General features: G+C 43.4%; 1 protein-coding gene across 2 annotated transcripts; it reads left to right on the plus strand.

Annotated features, from left to right (window-relative positions):
- The first annotated feature begins 1,044 nt into the window (after positions 1 to 1,044).
- Positions 1,045 to 13,859, plus strand: LOC133912164 (uncharacterized). Of its 2 annotated transcripts, none has more exons than XM_062354769.1 (3): positions 1,045 to 1,328; positions 12,670 to 13,381; positions 13,475 to 13,859. In XM_062354769.1, exons 2-3 carry the CDS (start codon positions 12,718 to 12,720, stop codon positions 13,534 to 13,536), a joined length of 726 nt encoding a protein of 241 aa, XP_062210753.1. In that variant the 5' UTR covers positions 1,045 to 1,328; positions 12,670 to 12,717; the 3' UTR covers positions 13,537 to 13,859. The 2 variants fall into 2 exon arrangements, with proteins under 2 accessions (XP_062210753.1, XP_062210751.1); XM_062354767.1 differs by having other exon boundaries at positions 12,744 to 13,381.
- The last annotated feature ends 582 nt before the right edge of the window (positions 13,860 to 14,441 follow it).

Here is a 14,441-nt window from a genome sequence, read left to right on the forward strand (position 1 = left end):
TATAGTTGGTATGAGATGATGATTGGAAATTCTGCAAGAAGATTGTAAAAGTTCTCAAGTTATTTGTACGGAGGTTGTCCAAGAAGTTACTAGGAGGCTAATCATTAAGGGGAGTGGTGTACAGGGGATGTGGTGGTGTCTTGTGGCAATGGTGATCCAGGAAGAAATCCTTGTTGAACACTTGACTCATGATGGACTCATGATGGATTGTCGTGTCAGCCAGCGGGAGCAAATATTGAGTTGTTCCTGATTGCTTTGCATGGTGACTAAGTTATGGACCCCAATATTTCATGTAATTCGGTTCGTAAGGGGCCAGGCGTGAATTTAATTTCAACCTTGCTGTTGTAACTGATGACTTTGAAGACTCGATCTTAGAGTATGAGGAAGTGAAAGTGGATGTCGATACAATTTTTGCTTCCTCGGGAGATGATGAGGCAGACGATGGACAGGTGCAAGAAGGTATGGAGGCAAAGTATAGTGGTGGCATTGAAGAAGATGAGAATAGCGTTAATAGATCGTAAGTTGTCAATGATCGGAGGAAGTCATTTTTCATGAACTTAAGCGGTAAATATTGAATTACCATGTGTGCTCTTATTTGAAGACATTAGTTTGATCAGAAATGTTTTATACGATAATGGAATAATATCTAGAGTTGAGCAACCGGACAGTGAGAAGGAACATACACGAAAGGGTATGATTTTTTGACAGTTTGGAAGAAGTTGAACTTTGGCTGTAGGACTATTCCATACGACACCACGTACCGTACAACGTGGTTCTGAGAATGAGAGATACACGGTTCGTTGCCGGATGCAAGTCTGTGTAGATTCTTTCGGACCGGGTAAAGATATTCTTTTTTTTTATTTCACAATCAAGTGGACATTAATTAATTACAACTCCCATTAAAATGTCAATTAAAATATATGAGCCCATGTAGCCCAAAAAGCTGAATCTCGCCGTTCGGAATTTCGAGCATATAATAATAACGATTGGATGTCAGGAACCCTACACCAAGTAATCCTAACAAGGCAACAGCATTCATCAGAAGTGCCCACACACACACTCACTCCACAGAGAATCCGGGACCCGTAGAGCCGATAGGTTGCGATTGGGATGGGCCTCCGCCTCACGTTCATGTCTGCCCTTCTCCCTCCCCATTTCCCGCTGCTGTTCACCCGTGGAGGAAGCAATTCTAGGTAGCCACCAGCTGCTCCTCTCTCCCGGATCGAGGCGGGGGGTCGCAGCATGGCAGGAAAGGAGGAGGCGGCGGCGGCGGCTGATGCGGAGGAGGCAGCTTCCACCAACCAGCGCATTCACAGCCTCAAAGGCTGGTCAGTAAACCCCCTCCACTGCTCTGTCTGCTATTTAAGCTTACTTGGTATTCGTTTTCATAACTTGCCTGCCGTTAGTTGTTGTTGATCAGCTAGGGGATGTGGGGTTCCTCACTTCCTGTCTCCTGTTCCTTTCCCGTATGTAGTGATTAATCAAGGGCTTAAGGTAGAATGAGTAGTCAGGCGTGATTCCGGTGAGATCTCTGTACAGAAATGGGGAATTGACTTAATGGCCTTGCAATAGATATATGAATATAGACGTCGAGCTAGCTTTAAGAGTGAAGCAAAATGTTGGTACCTTTGAGTATATATTTTACCTTCGCATGAACTCACGTTTGGGAAGAACTAAGAGCTAGGAAATAAGGACACAATGTCAGAACAAGTTAATAGCCTAAAAAGAGTACTGCAACAGTCGTCAAGCAGAATTTTGTGCTAGTATGAAAATCCTTCGCAACTTGGAAGGAGAAAAAAAAAAAAAGACATCACAAACAGTAGTTAGGTGGGCGTTTCTGGATAATGGAGGTTCAAACACCCTTAGTTTCCATTAACAGAAAAACCGTCCACCCCACAGTCTGAGAAGTTAGGTGGAATTAGTCGATTAGATCAGGGTACATCGAAAGCTAACTTTTCAATTCTATTGAATCGCTAGCAAATAAGGCTTCCGGTGCTTGTTAGTTCTCTGTTCCTTTGATATTCTTTTTCTTGAAAGGGATGACGCCTGGTACACCAAAGCTTATAAGGAGACTTGCAATAAGGGCCTACTTTGCTATACTTTAAGGATGGTGCAAGATATTAAGTCTACTCTAGGTTTGTGGTACTCTAGGATATACCGCAGCAAGTCAAGCTGAGGATCTCATATGTGCCCATATGTGATCTGATATCTGCCCCCTATGGCCTATACGGTTCCAACTGCCAATCCAATTTGCTTATGTGATCACTGCAGCCTGCACTTGCGCTGGAATTGATATATGCACCGCCACAACTGAATTCAGTCGCGATCTGAATGTCATGTTGGTATGGTTTAGTGACCAGATGTGCCCACGTGTAAGAAATAACTGAGGTCGCTCTCACGTCTAAGAAATAACTGACGTCCCAAGAGAGTGCATTTGTGAGCTCCTTGATAAGTCTCCCAAGTCCTAGCTAAAATGCTGAATGACGCCAAATTAATGACAGATGTCTTTTCGTATGCTCTCCATGCTCATGAAATAATTCAGAGGAAGTGCATGAAAAGGGCAGTAAATAACCCCCACTATTTGGACTGGCTGACTGGGTCATCCTGCTTGGCTACCAGGGGTGGCTCGGCACCTAGGCCTTGACCCTTTACAAGGACATTCTGCTCTATTCTCTTCTCCTTCCCTGCTGCTACCTACCCAGATCTGATCATGCTTACTCTTGCAAAGATTAAATGATGATAAGAACATCATGTAACTTATTAACAAATGGTATAGAAATACTGATAGTTGATGTTAGATCAGATGGTGATAAGAACATTGTGTAATCTATTGACAAAAGCTTTAGAGATACTGAAATGCCAATATGCCTTTTGATACTTAAGACACGGAAGAATCTTTAAACTTTTAATAATACATGAATGTTAGGCCTTGTTTGTTTTTGGACCAGAGTCTTTCTTTTTTCTTAGATTCCATGCGTGGGAGAGGCTTTTCACCGCCATTAGAGATGTGGCGGTGGTAAAGTTGTTGCATAGTGACGCAACCGAAACGGACATGATGCGCCATTAGAGACGTCGTTGCAGGAGGCCGACCGCACGAAGTACCTGAAACCAGACCTGCTATAGGAACTAGGATGAGAGGTCGCCGGCGTCTAACGCTGGCTCCAGTGATCCGGCGTCAATACGCCGAAACCGTGATGGCGTCTGATGCCGGTGTGGTGGCTAATGCGGTGGTAGCGGAGGATAGCTAGAATGAGGGAGGATGGCGATGCGGAGCATGTTGGAGCACTTGTCGTTGGTGAGGCCACCAGAGGTGGATAAGTCTCGCGGGAAGTCGATGTCGGCGTTGTCAACAAGCTCGGCAAAGGAAGACGACGGCTAGATGCCGGTGGCATTACATCAGACGGCGGCCAAATCTAATCCCGATCCTTTGCATGACCACAGACATGCTGGGTCGGGCTCTAGGTTTTGGCCTATCGCGGATGGAGATGCTAAACAAGATGTTTCGACTGAAACTACCTCCATCTCGACGTCCGATGTTGTTCATTCGGCGGCTGCTGCTGGGTTCAATGTCGACGAGGTGTTTATGGCGGAGGTGGCTTTGGAGAGCTCGACGAATCGAGACAAGTCAAGTGCTGCGGAGTCGCCGGCAAGCTTTTCATCCAAGGAGGCGGTGGCCCGGAACATCGTCTCGGCTGTTGTCAAACACCGGTCACATGGTGGACGGCCATGGCGTGGACCGCTACCGTCGCCGCGGCGGTCACCGTCGGCCACGTTTGGAGTTGTAGTCATCAAAGACCTTCACTCCACTACGGCTATGGGGATCAGCGCCAGGCTTTGTGATCTGGCCGGTGTAGAGGCAATGGTAATGGCAAATCCGAAGGTAGACGAAGGTGTTCGATTTTCAAAATTTTGCGATCCGAAATCTTCGGTCATCCGCAGGGCTGGACCCACAACGTTGATTCAGATCAGAAGTGGGCCCAAACCTATGTTTTTCCAGAGTTCCACGGCTCTGGGGAAGTTTTTCTCTCGCACGGGCAATCTTCCTAGGGTTTATCGAGAGCGAGCTGCCGCCAGGAAGGTTTTGGATCTCAGCATCCCGGGTGCGTGCGCAGAATCGCGACCAACGTAAGCGGAGATTCTGCGGTTCGACATGGCGTCGGGGGCCAACCAAGGCGGAACTGCTGGTGGTCAGGCTGGTGGCAGGTCGGCCGGAGACCGAGGTGGCTTTGGGGATCGGTGTGGCAGCGACAATGGTGGATCTTTTGGAGACAGTGGTTTTGAGTACAATTAGGGTGGCTTTGGAGGTGCAGGTTACTTCAGAGGTGGATATGGTGGAGGACATGGCTTCAGCTATAGCGGTGGCTGGGGTCACTTTGGCGGACCAGGCTCCAACCTTGGCTTCGAAGGGTATGGCCCTGGTTATGGAGGTGGTCATCGTGGTGCTTCTCGGGGCCGTGGTTGCCGTGGCTTTGCGCCTCGCCGTGGACAATGCCGGTCGTGGGTGCCCCTTCGCTAGGTGCGCCACAAGTTCTGACTGCACCTGCGGCTCCACTGCAATAGATGAATCTTGTGAAGCTTGCTGATGCTCAGTTGCCGGTGACCACAGGGCAGAAACAGGAGGTTCTTTATTCTGGCCTCATTGCTTTTGGCGCTAACTACTGTTCCAGACTCTTTAGAGGTTCCTAAGGCTGTTGCTGGATGTGGCTTTACCTTTGTACCTTCCCATCTGGGAAATAAGTCGTCTGCTCCCGCTGCTGCTTTAGGAACGGGAGTAGTGCCAGCACTGGAGGTGGGTTCATCGACAGCAGTGGGTAAATCCAAGAAATTTTATTGTTTCAAATGCTGCACCAAGGGTCACCAGTCTGGAGAATGTAAGGCTATTTTGTTCTGTGAAATCTGTGAAGGCGATGATCATGTGACACAAAAGATGCCCAGTACTTAAAGAGCCACAGATGATTGCACACTTGGTGGGCTATGCGGCTGATGGCTTAGGGTTCTATTATATCCTGCACGTTCCTATTCCCGATGTCAAGAGTGATCACAAGACGGCGTTGGTAAATGTGCTAGGGGGTAAGATCTCTGCTGACCAGCTCATTTCCCATTTGCTTCTGTTGGTTCCTGGAAAGTGGGATTGGGATGTGCAACAACAGGATGACGACTCTTTTGTGGTTCTGTTTCCCTCTAAGATAGAGCTTCAACGCACTATGGTTTATGGAGGGGCGGATATCAAGGAGTTGGGGGTACATTTAAAGTTCGAAGAGTTTATCGTGGTTCAAGAGGGCAATGTTCTCCCAAAAGTTTGGATGCAGGTCCGGAGGTTGTCGAAGGAGCTACGCAATTGGCATGATGTTTGGAGCAACGCAAAAGGTAGACATGGTAACTACAAATAGAAATAACTTTGGGAGACTTTTTGTGGCAGTTCTGAATCCAGCACTCATTCCTAATCAAATGGATGTTGTCATTGGGGACCTTTATTTGAGCTATTATTTGAGGTAGAGAGGGAAAAAGAGAACATGGAAGTCTTCTTCATGGACATAGACAAAGATTACAATGATAAAGAGGATGATGCCAATGGGGATACCTCTTTTCAGGAAAAGGCTAATAGGGACTACAAGAGGGCAAAGAATGTTCAGAAGGATGGCACCCAGTCGGGACAATGTGAAGATGGTGCGGTTGGGGATGAAAATATGGTGGAACACCTTTCTATGTGTAAGTCTTCAACAGCTGAAGATATGAATGAGATGATACAAAAGAAAGTGGATGAAATTCTTGACTTGGCTACTGAGAAGGTGTTGGAAGAATGTGCGGATATCGTCTTGGTAGTGGATGATGGGTCGACAAATTTGGAGACCACGATGCTGAATGAGATGGAGGTTCAAATGGTGCAGGAAGCGGAGTTGTGCACTGATTTAGATGAGGTTTTGTAGGTACAATCTCTGTCTGCACAGTTGGTGCAGGCTGCAGGTTTGGACGTGACCTCAGGTGCCCAGCTCCCGTTGATGGTGGCGGAAACTCTGCCTGTGGAGTCGGCACCTCTCGAGGTGGGCTTCGTCGACGCTGTTGGACAGCTGGGAGGCAAGCAGGAGATTCGCTCCTGTGGGGGCGTGCAGGAGCTCGGTGGTTGGGCGTCAGCAGGCGGTTTTGGCTTGGCTACTCGTCGCACGGCTTCGGTTCGACCAGGACCGGATTTGAGCCTTGCCGGGAGCTGCGCCAAATCGGGTGCTAAGGCTGCCTCTGCTCCAACAACTCCGGTAGTTGCACCTTTGAAGAGAAGCAAGTGAAGGGCTACAACAACAGATGAAGACTCCATCACACGGGCTGCGCGTTTGATGGCTAAGAGAAATTTGGAGGACACTGTGGGTAAGAACCCACTTTCTTTCATTTCTTTCTCCGATAAGTGAATTACTGATAACATTCATAGTATTAGGGTGTTAATGGGACACAATATTGATGAATTAGTTGCGCTTATTAAGGAGACTGAGGTAGCTAGGTTAGTGACTACACCTCAACAGAGGGATAGTTTGAAAAATGTTTTAGAGGATAACGATTTGGATGACGATGATGTTGATCTCGATAATTTAACTCTTGGTCACCTTTGTGATGGCTTAACGGAGGAGGTTATGTATGATTGCATTGATCATTTAACCGCTGTTTCGGGTGACTTCCCTAGAAAGAAGACAAGTAAGTCTTTGAAGGGACATGCTTCCCGCAAGAAAAGCACAAAAAAAAAAAAACAGATTAGATTCTAAATGAAAGGAGTTTTTTGGAATAGCAGAGGTCTTAGAGACTTGGTTAAATACAAATTTCTTTCAGGCATAGCGAGAGAGGAACATTTAGATTTCATTGCAATTCTCAAAACCAATAGAAAACATTTTTCGGACGAATGTCTTGATGCTTTTTGGGGGGTAGGGAATTTTTTGGCATTGGACTGATCCTAAAGGCAGATCAGGGGGTATTCTTTTAGGGATAAATTTAGAATTTTTTGATATTGGCGAGATGTCTTTTGGGAACTTCTACATTAAGTTTTCACTACGAAATAAAGTTGATGGCTTTCGTTGGGTTCTGGTGGCTGTTTACGGTGTAGCTCAACCATAATACAAAGATAGCTTTTTAAGAGAACTGGTTCATTCTTGTAGCATTGAAAAGTTACCGATGTTAGTTGGTGGGGATTTTAATATCATTTGAAATCCTTCTGAAAAGAACAATGACATGTTTGATAACATATATCCTTCTGAAAGGAACTAGTTCCTATTCAATGCTATAATTGATAGCTTGGACTTAAGGGAGTTGGAGTTATCACGTCGGAAATTTACTTAGGCGAATGATAGGGAAGTCCCCACTTACGAAAAATTAGATCGAATCTTAACAAGTACAGAATGGGAACAGAAGTACCCTCTGACAACGGTTCAAGCTTTAACCAGAGAGATTTCAGATCATACACCTTTGCTTCTTAACACAGGAGAGGCTGCTTATAGTGGAAACCAGTCGCTGTTCAAGTTCGAATTAAGCTGGTTAGCGATAGATGGCTTCTGTGATATGGTTGCTGATGTGTGGAGGCAGGAAACTAAAGGCTCTCCTTTAGAGAGGTGACAATGTAAAAATAAAAGGCTCAGGCAATACTTGAGGGGTTGGGCTAAGAATTATTTGGGGGTGTTTAAGAAAGAGAAAAAAGAGCTACTAGAAAAGATAGATTCTGGCCGAGGTTACTTTGTTAAACGCACATGAGCTGGAACTTAAACATCAGTTAAAGGCCAGGCTAGCTCAGTTGTTGAGAGAGAGGAGGAGATTAAATGGCTACAACGCTTGAAAACAACTAAGTTGCTTCAGGGTGATGATAACACGAAATATTTCCAGCTAGTAGCAAATGGTCGACATAGAAAAACAAGAATTTTCAAACTTGAATAAGAGGATGGTATAATTGAAGTTATTGAGAACCTGAAAGCTTATACCACAAAATATTACAAGGGTTTGGTCCATCTGAGGAGAGCCAATTCTCTATGGACGAAACACGCCGGATTGATATTTCTCAAGTTTCAGATCTTGAAAATGAGATGTTAACAGCACGGTTTACCGAAAATGAGGTGAAAGATGCAATTTTTCAGATGGAGTTGAATAAAGCACCAGGTCCTGATGGATTCCCTGCGGAGTTTTATCAAACTTTTTGGAGTCTTTTTAAAGGTGACCATATGATGTTGTTCAATGAACTCCATTCCGGTGATCTGCACCTTTATAGCCTAAACTTCGGTATTATTACCCTGCTGCCCAAGCGTTGTGAAGGTACTCAGATTCAGCAATACATGTCGATTTGTCTTTTAAATGTTAGTTTTAAGGTTTTCACTAAGGTTCTAACTAATAGGATTACTCTTATAGCTCAAAAAGTAATTCGACCAACACAAACGACCTTTTTACTAGGGAGGTATATTACGGAAGGTCTGGTGACCTTCATGAAACTAAACATGAGTTGCATAGGAAGAAATTGGATGCAGTTATTCTTAAACTAGACTTTAAGAAAGCGTACGACAAGGTAAAATGGATCTTCTTACAACAGATCTTGCGGATGAAGGGTTTTTCACCTAAATGGTGTGCCTGGATTGACAAGGTAGTCACAGGAGGTAGTGTAGGGATAAAAGTAAATGATGACCTAGGGAATTACTTTCAAACTCAAAAAGGTCTTCGACAGGGTGATCCTTTATCTCCTATCTTGTTCAATGTGGTTGTTGATATGCTAGCCATTCTCATTGAATGAGCTAAGGAGGAGGGGCAAGTCACGGAGTTATACCAAACTTTGTCAAAAATGGACTCTCAATCCTGCAATATGTCGATGATACAATTCTCTTTATAGATCACAAATTGGATCAAGCCAAAAATATGAAGTTGTTATTATGTGCTTTCGTACAACTATCAGGTTTGAAAATAAATTTCCATAAAAGGGGGCTGTTTTGTTACGGTAAAGCTAAAGATTGTGAAGATTTATATTCACAAATTTTTGGATGTGATTCTGGTCTTTATCCTTTTAAATACTTAGGAATTCCTATGTATCACAAAAAGCTATTGAATAGAGATTGGAAGGAAATCGAGGAAAGATTCCAAAGGAAACTAAGTTGTTGGAAAGGAAACCATTTATCTTATGGGGGGCGACTTATTCTTATTAATTCAGTGTTAAATAGTCTTGTGATGTTTATGCTATCTTTTTCTGAAGTGCCTAGAGGAATTCTAAAGAAACTAGATTATTATCGCTCTTATTTCTTTTGGCAATGTGATAGGCACAAGAAGAAGTATAGACTTGAGAAGTGGAGTGTTCTTTGCACACCTAAGGATCAAGAGGGTATGGGAATCCTCAACTTAGAAGTGTAAAATAAATCTCTGCTTAGTAAGTGGCTGTTCAAGTTGATAAATGAAGAGGGTATGTGGCAAACCCTTTTGAAAAATAAATATCTAAGCAACAAAACGATGGGGCAAGTGAAGCATAAGCCGGGAGATTCTTAGTTTTGGACTGGCTTAATGTCGGTTAAAAGATTTCTTGAGGCTAGGTTCTTCAAATTGCAAAATAGTTCTCAGATAAGGTTTTGGGAGGATATTTGGCTAGGCCAATCTCCTTTAAAGCAACAATACCCAACCTTATATTATATTGCTTATAAGAAAAATATTACAGTACAAGAGGTTTTCAGAAATATACCTTTAAATAGTGCTTTCCGAAGAACGCTAATAGGAGATAGGTTACTTGCTTGGCATGATTTGTTTTTGCAGCTTTCTTTCATTAACCTTAATGATAATAATGACATGCTTCAATGGTCGCTACATCAGTACGGGTGTTTTTCAGTTCGTTCAATGTATAGATCATTGATTAGCGAGCATGTCATTCTGGTTAATGGGCACATTTGGAAATTAAAACTTCCTCTAAAAATTAAAGTGTTCTTATGGTTTCTTTTTAATGGGAAGGTTCTAACCAAAGACAACTTAGCTAAACGACAGTGGAAAGGTAGTACAAGGTATGTTTACTGTAGCAGTAATGAGAAAATTCAACATCTATTTTTTAATTGTCATTTGGCTAAGCTTATTTGGCGGGTGGTACAAGTTTCTTTCGGCATTAATCCTCCATCTAGTGTCTCAAATATGTTTGGCGGTTGGCTTATTGGATTAAGTTGAAAACTTAAGCACCACACTTTGGTTGGAGCGAGTGCGCTTTGTTGGGCGTTATGGTTGAGTCGTAATGATATGGTTTTTGGCAAGGCAAAAGCTCAAACTTCTATGCAGATTCTTTTTAGGGCACACACTGGATTCGCTTTTGATCCTTGCTACAGAAGGTGGAGGAGCGGCCTTTTACAATAGAGGCATGTCAAAGATTAGGCTATAGTGATGGAAGTCTATGCCAGACATGGGTGTTCATTTAGTCATCGACTTTGCGCTTGACAAGTCTTTTGAGTTGATGCATGTGTTGCTCTTTTATGTGTTACTCGGATTGCTTGGTTTTGTGCTGAACTTTGTAATAATGAATGACTGTGTGCATAACTTTATGCAGAGGTCGGAATAAGAACTATTTCTTTATCCAAAAAAAGGGCTTATTTGTTTCGGATTGTAAAAGCTGGATCATGATCGTAATCCAAAAGCTGAAACAAAAAGTTAGATTGTAATCACAATCCAAAAGCTGAAATAAGCAACTGGTTGTAAAAGCTAGATTGTTACAATCTAACACCTAGATTGTCACAATCCAACACCTAGATTGTCACAATCCAACACCTAAATTGTAACAATCCAGCAATCCATCTTTCACAAGATTGTAACAATCCACAATCCAGATTTTACAATTCAACTTCTTGCAATTCACAATTTATAAGCTGCTTTTTACAATCTCCAGTTGAAACAAATATGTGCTTAGAGTAAACCTTATGTTTCTTTGTCAATACTGTAGCAAACAGTGTGAGGCTACTGCAGTAGAGGACAGGCGTACATCACGTTTGCTACAGTGCAGCGGTTGATGTGGCAATCTACATACTGTAGCAACAGTGCCGGCTGCTTGTTCTATTTGAGGGCAACACCCTGTTAGTGAGGGTGTTGTGAGCTCTCAGCTGTGAAGCTGAGGTGAGCTCAGAGTGCCAAAATATGGTCTCCTGCCTGGTGCACCAGATGTGTAAACCAAGTAGTAGAGTGAAGTTACAAATAGAAATAGTGTGAAGCTACCAATAGGAGTAGTATGAAGTAGTGTAAAGCTACTAGATAAGAATAGTTCTGAGTTACTACTCGTGTGTTCTCTTATATGAACCTGTGCGATTCAAGTTTGAGAGAAAAAAAGAGAAATTGAGTGAATTAGTTCCAACAAAGAGAGGTATCAGAGCATGAAGATCCTAGAAGAAGTGATGCAACCCATCGACAAGGAGAGCAGCGATGGTATACCAATGACAGACTCTGAGAAGTGGAGGCCATAGGTGGCGGTTACTCCATGTGAGATAGAGGCCGACGTTTCCATTGTGTGTGGCAAGAGGTCATCGCTACATGCAACAAGATGACATAGTGATTGGCGCGCGATGCGAATGTGTCATCCCACAGTGTGAAGCTACCATGTGGAAGAGTCGATGTGAAGCTGATAGCGTGGTGTGATGGCGCCAGAAGATTAAAGCAGTGTGATGCTGCAAGGAGATGGTGGCTCTGTGAGGCCCGCTAGGTGGCAATGGTGGTATGTGATGCTTCCACGAGGCAACGGTGGTACGAAGCCACTAGGAGGAGATGACGGCATGAGGTCGTAATGAGAAGATAGCAATATGAGGCTGCTCAGAAGTGATGATATGAAGCTGTTACCAAGCAATGGTGGTGTGAATCTGCCAGGAGAAGACCATGGTGTGAAGCTAACAACCAGGTAAACGTGAAGCTGCTATGTTACTGTGTTGGTGTGAAGCTAACATGCAAGGTGTGAGGGAGATTCACATGTGCAAGTTGAAACACAAGGCTTAGGGGAGATTGTTAGAGTAAACCTCGTGTCTCTTTGGTGGCATTATAGTAAATAGTGTGTGGCTGCTGTAGCAGAGGATAGCACTTACATCCCTTCTGCTACAGTACAACTTTGCTACAGTACAATAACTGCTGTAGCAACCTATGTACTGTAGCAGCAGTGCTCAGTGCTGACCCACGGATCCGCGATGATTACGTGGCTTTAAAATTGAAAAGGACACTAATCTGTGCTCTCATTACCACGGCTCACTCCTCCCCGCCAGTAGCCATTGGCTGGCTCCGAACTGTCATGCTTCATGCTGCTACAGTACATAGGTTGCTACAGCAGTGCCAGCTGCTTGGCCAATATAAGGGCAGCACCCCCTTAGTGAGGGTGTCTTGAGCTCTCAGCTCAGTGTGAAACTGAGGTGGGCTCAGAGTGCTTGCAGTGCACCAGTTGTGTAGATCAAGTAGTAGAGTGAAGCTACAAATAGTAGTGTGAAGGTACAAAGAGAAGTAGTGAGTAGTAGTGTGAAACTACTCGATAAGAATAGTTCTGAGTAACCACTCGTGTTCTTTTATGTGAACTTGTGTGATTCAAGCTTGAGAGAGTAAAAAGGAGGAATCGAGTGAGTCAGTTCTAACAAAGAGAGGGATTGAGTGATTTGATCCCAACAATGAAGAAAATTATGATAACCTTTGATCCCAACAATGAAGAAAATTATGATAACCTCTTTCATTTTCTAGGTGATTGCTTGATGTTCCGTGTCTCTGAAAGTGAAGTTATATTTTGTAATGTGCCTTGCTACGGTTTGTGACAGTTCCAGCAGTACGGAAAAAGCTCTGTCTATCGGCCGTCCACTTAAGAAAAGGAAGTCACAGTATGAACTGATTGATCCAAGGCTGCTATCACTTAAACACAAGTTTTGGAACCGATTATCTCCCCAGGATGATGAGTCTGCAACCACAGAAAGCTTAGGATATGATGGCATTTTCATCAACAAGAACTGTGGCACGGACATGGTCAGCATATCTGAAGAAATAAACTCTTGTGAAAATACTCTAAGCCTGTTTGGTGGGTGCATTGAAGTGGACTCTCAAAATGGAATTCAGGGCCAATCTATGAAAATGTTTGAGGTCCGGACATCTGCATCCAGTAGCTCAAGCAACAATTTTCCATCTGAGGCTTTCAGTTCTTCCCGTAGCAGTGGCACCAGAGAGACTGACAGCTGGGTTATGCATAGCCTAGAGCACGATCATCCAAGTCTGACGCTGCAACCGCATGACTATAACTTGGAAAGGATATATGATGTACTTGAACAGTACGGTGATCTAATGAAGGACGAACCCACGAGTGGTGATGTTTATGGTTCTGATTCGCATATCATGGATGAGAAGCTTTACTCGAACGGCGTCGATGATTTCCAGATTTTGCCTACAGGCCAGACTGGCTATCACGGTAAGCATTCCCATGCACGTTTCCTTTGCATTTGTTTGCTAGATTTAGATACTAACAAGGTGGATCTGACCATGTCGATGGCAATCAAATCAGGTGAGAAGAAGCTAACCATCGATCAAGAATTTGAGCAGTATTTTTCGAACCTCATGCTTTAGCATGGAGTGGATAATTTTGCGACAAAAATGCCGTTGCATCGGGACCTGCAAAGACGGCTTGCTTCCTGCAGTTATGAGGTTTAAGCTACCCACCGTGAGCAAAGTGCGGACCTTCGCTACTATTGGAGTTATTGGTGTATTTGTACACCGAATCTTATCACGTAATGTATATATGTGTGATATGTGTCCACCCAGCAAATCCTGGCATCATGTTGTATCATGTCTAGGCTGAATAGTATGTTCCTTTTATGTCGTGCTGTTTCTGAATGGATCAATAAGGAAGCAGAAGCCATCCCGGAATTGGGAGGTGAGGCAACTTGTGATATCAGGTTAGCCATCGTCCGGCTGCCGGCACTGCTTGTGCCAGAAATCAGCCGCTTTTGATCGTGTTTGGAAAGTGAGATTTTCTGGATTCCTGTGAAATTGGATGGTTTGACATGAAATTCCTGTATTTCAAACGGGCCTAGATGAAGTGCGCCTGGTGGTTGAAATGTGTGAAGACCAGGGTTCAATTTATTGATGGTAACCGGTTGAAATTCGCGGTTACTGAGCTTACTGTTCTGGTCTGGTTTCAGAAATTGAACGGTAATCAAATTTAAATTAAAAAAATTCTAAAAAAACTAGAGACAATTCTAAGGTTTTCTGTGAATTTTTTTTCAAAAATAATGTTGTTTGCATCATATTCTATAGGGAGGAACTTTGAAAAAAGGAAAAAAGTGAAGCGTGCGAATCAGCTATTAACTCAGGTTAAGAAAAAGCTTAACATGTAAACACATATTTTTTTTAAGGACATATTGAGAATCTTTATTAGAGTTTTATTAATTTCTCTATAATTTTTATAAAGTTCACAAGCATAAAGTGAATATGTTAAGAAACAACACTGTAATTAATTTTTTTCATCTCTA

Source organism: Phragmites australis, chromosome 3, assembly GCF_958298935.1.
Source record: "Phragmites australis chromosome 3, lpPhrAust1.1, whole genome shotgun sequence".
Lineage (NCBI taxonomy): Eukaryota > Viridiplantae > Streptophyta > Magnoliopsida > Poales > Poaceae > Phragmites > Phragmites australis.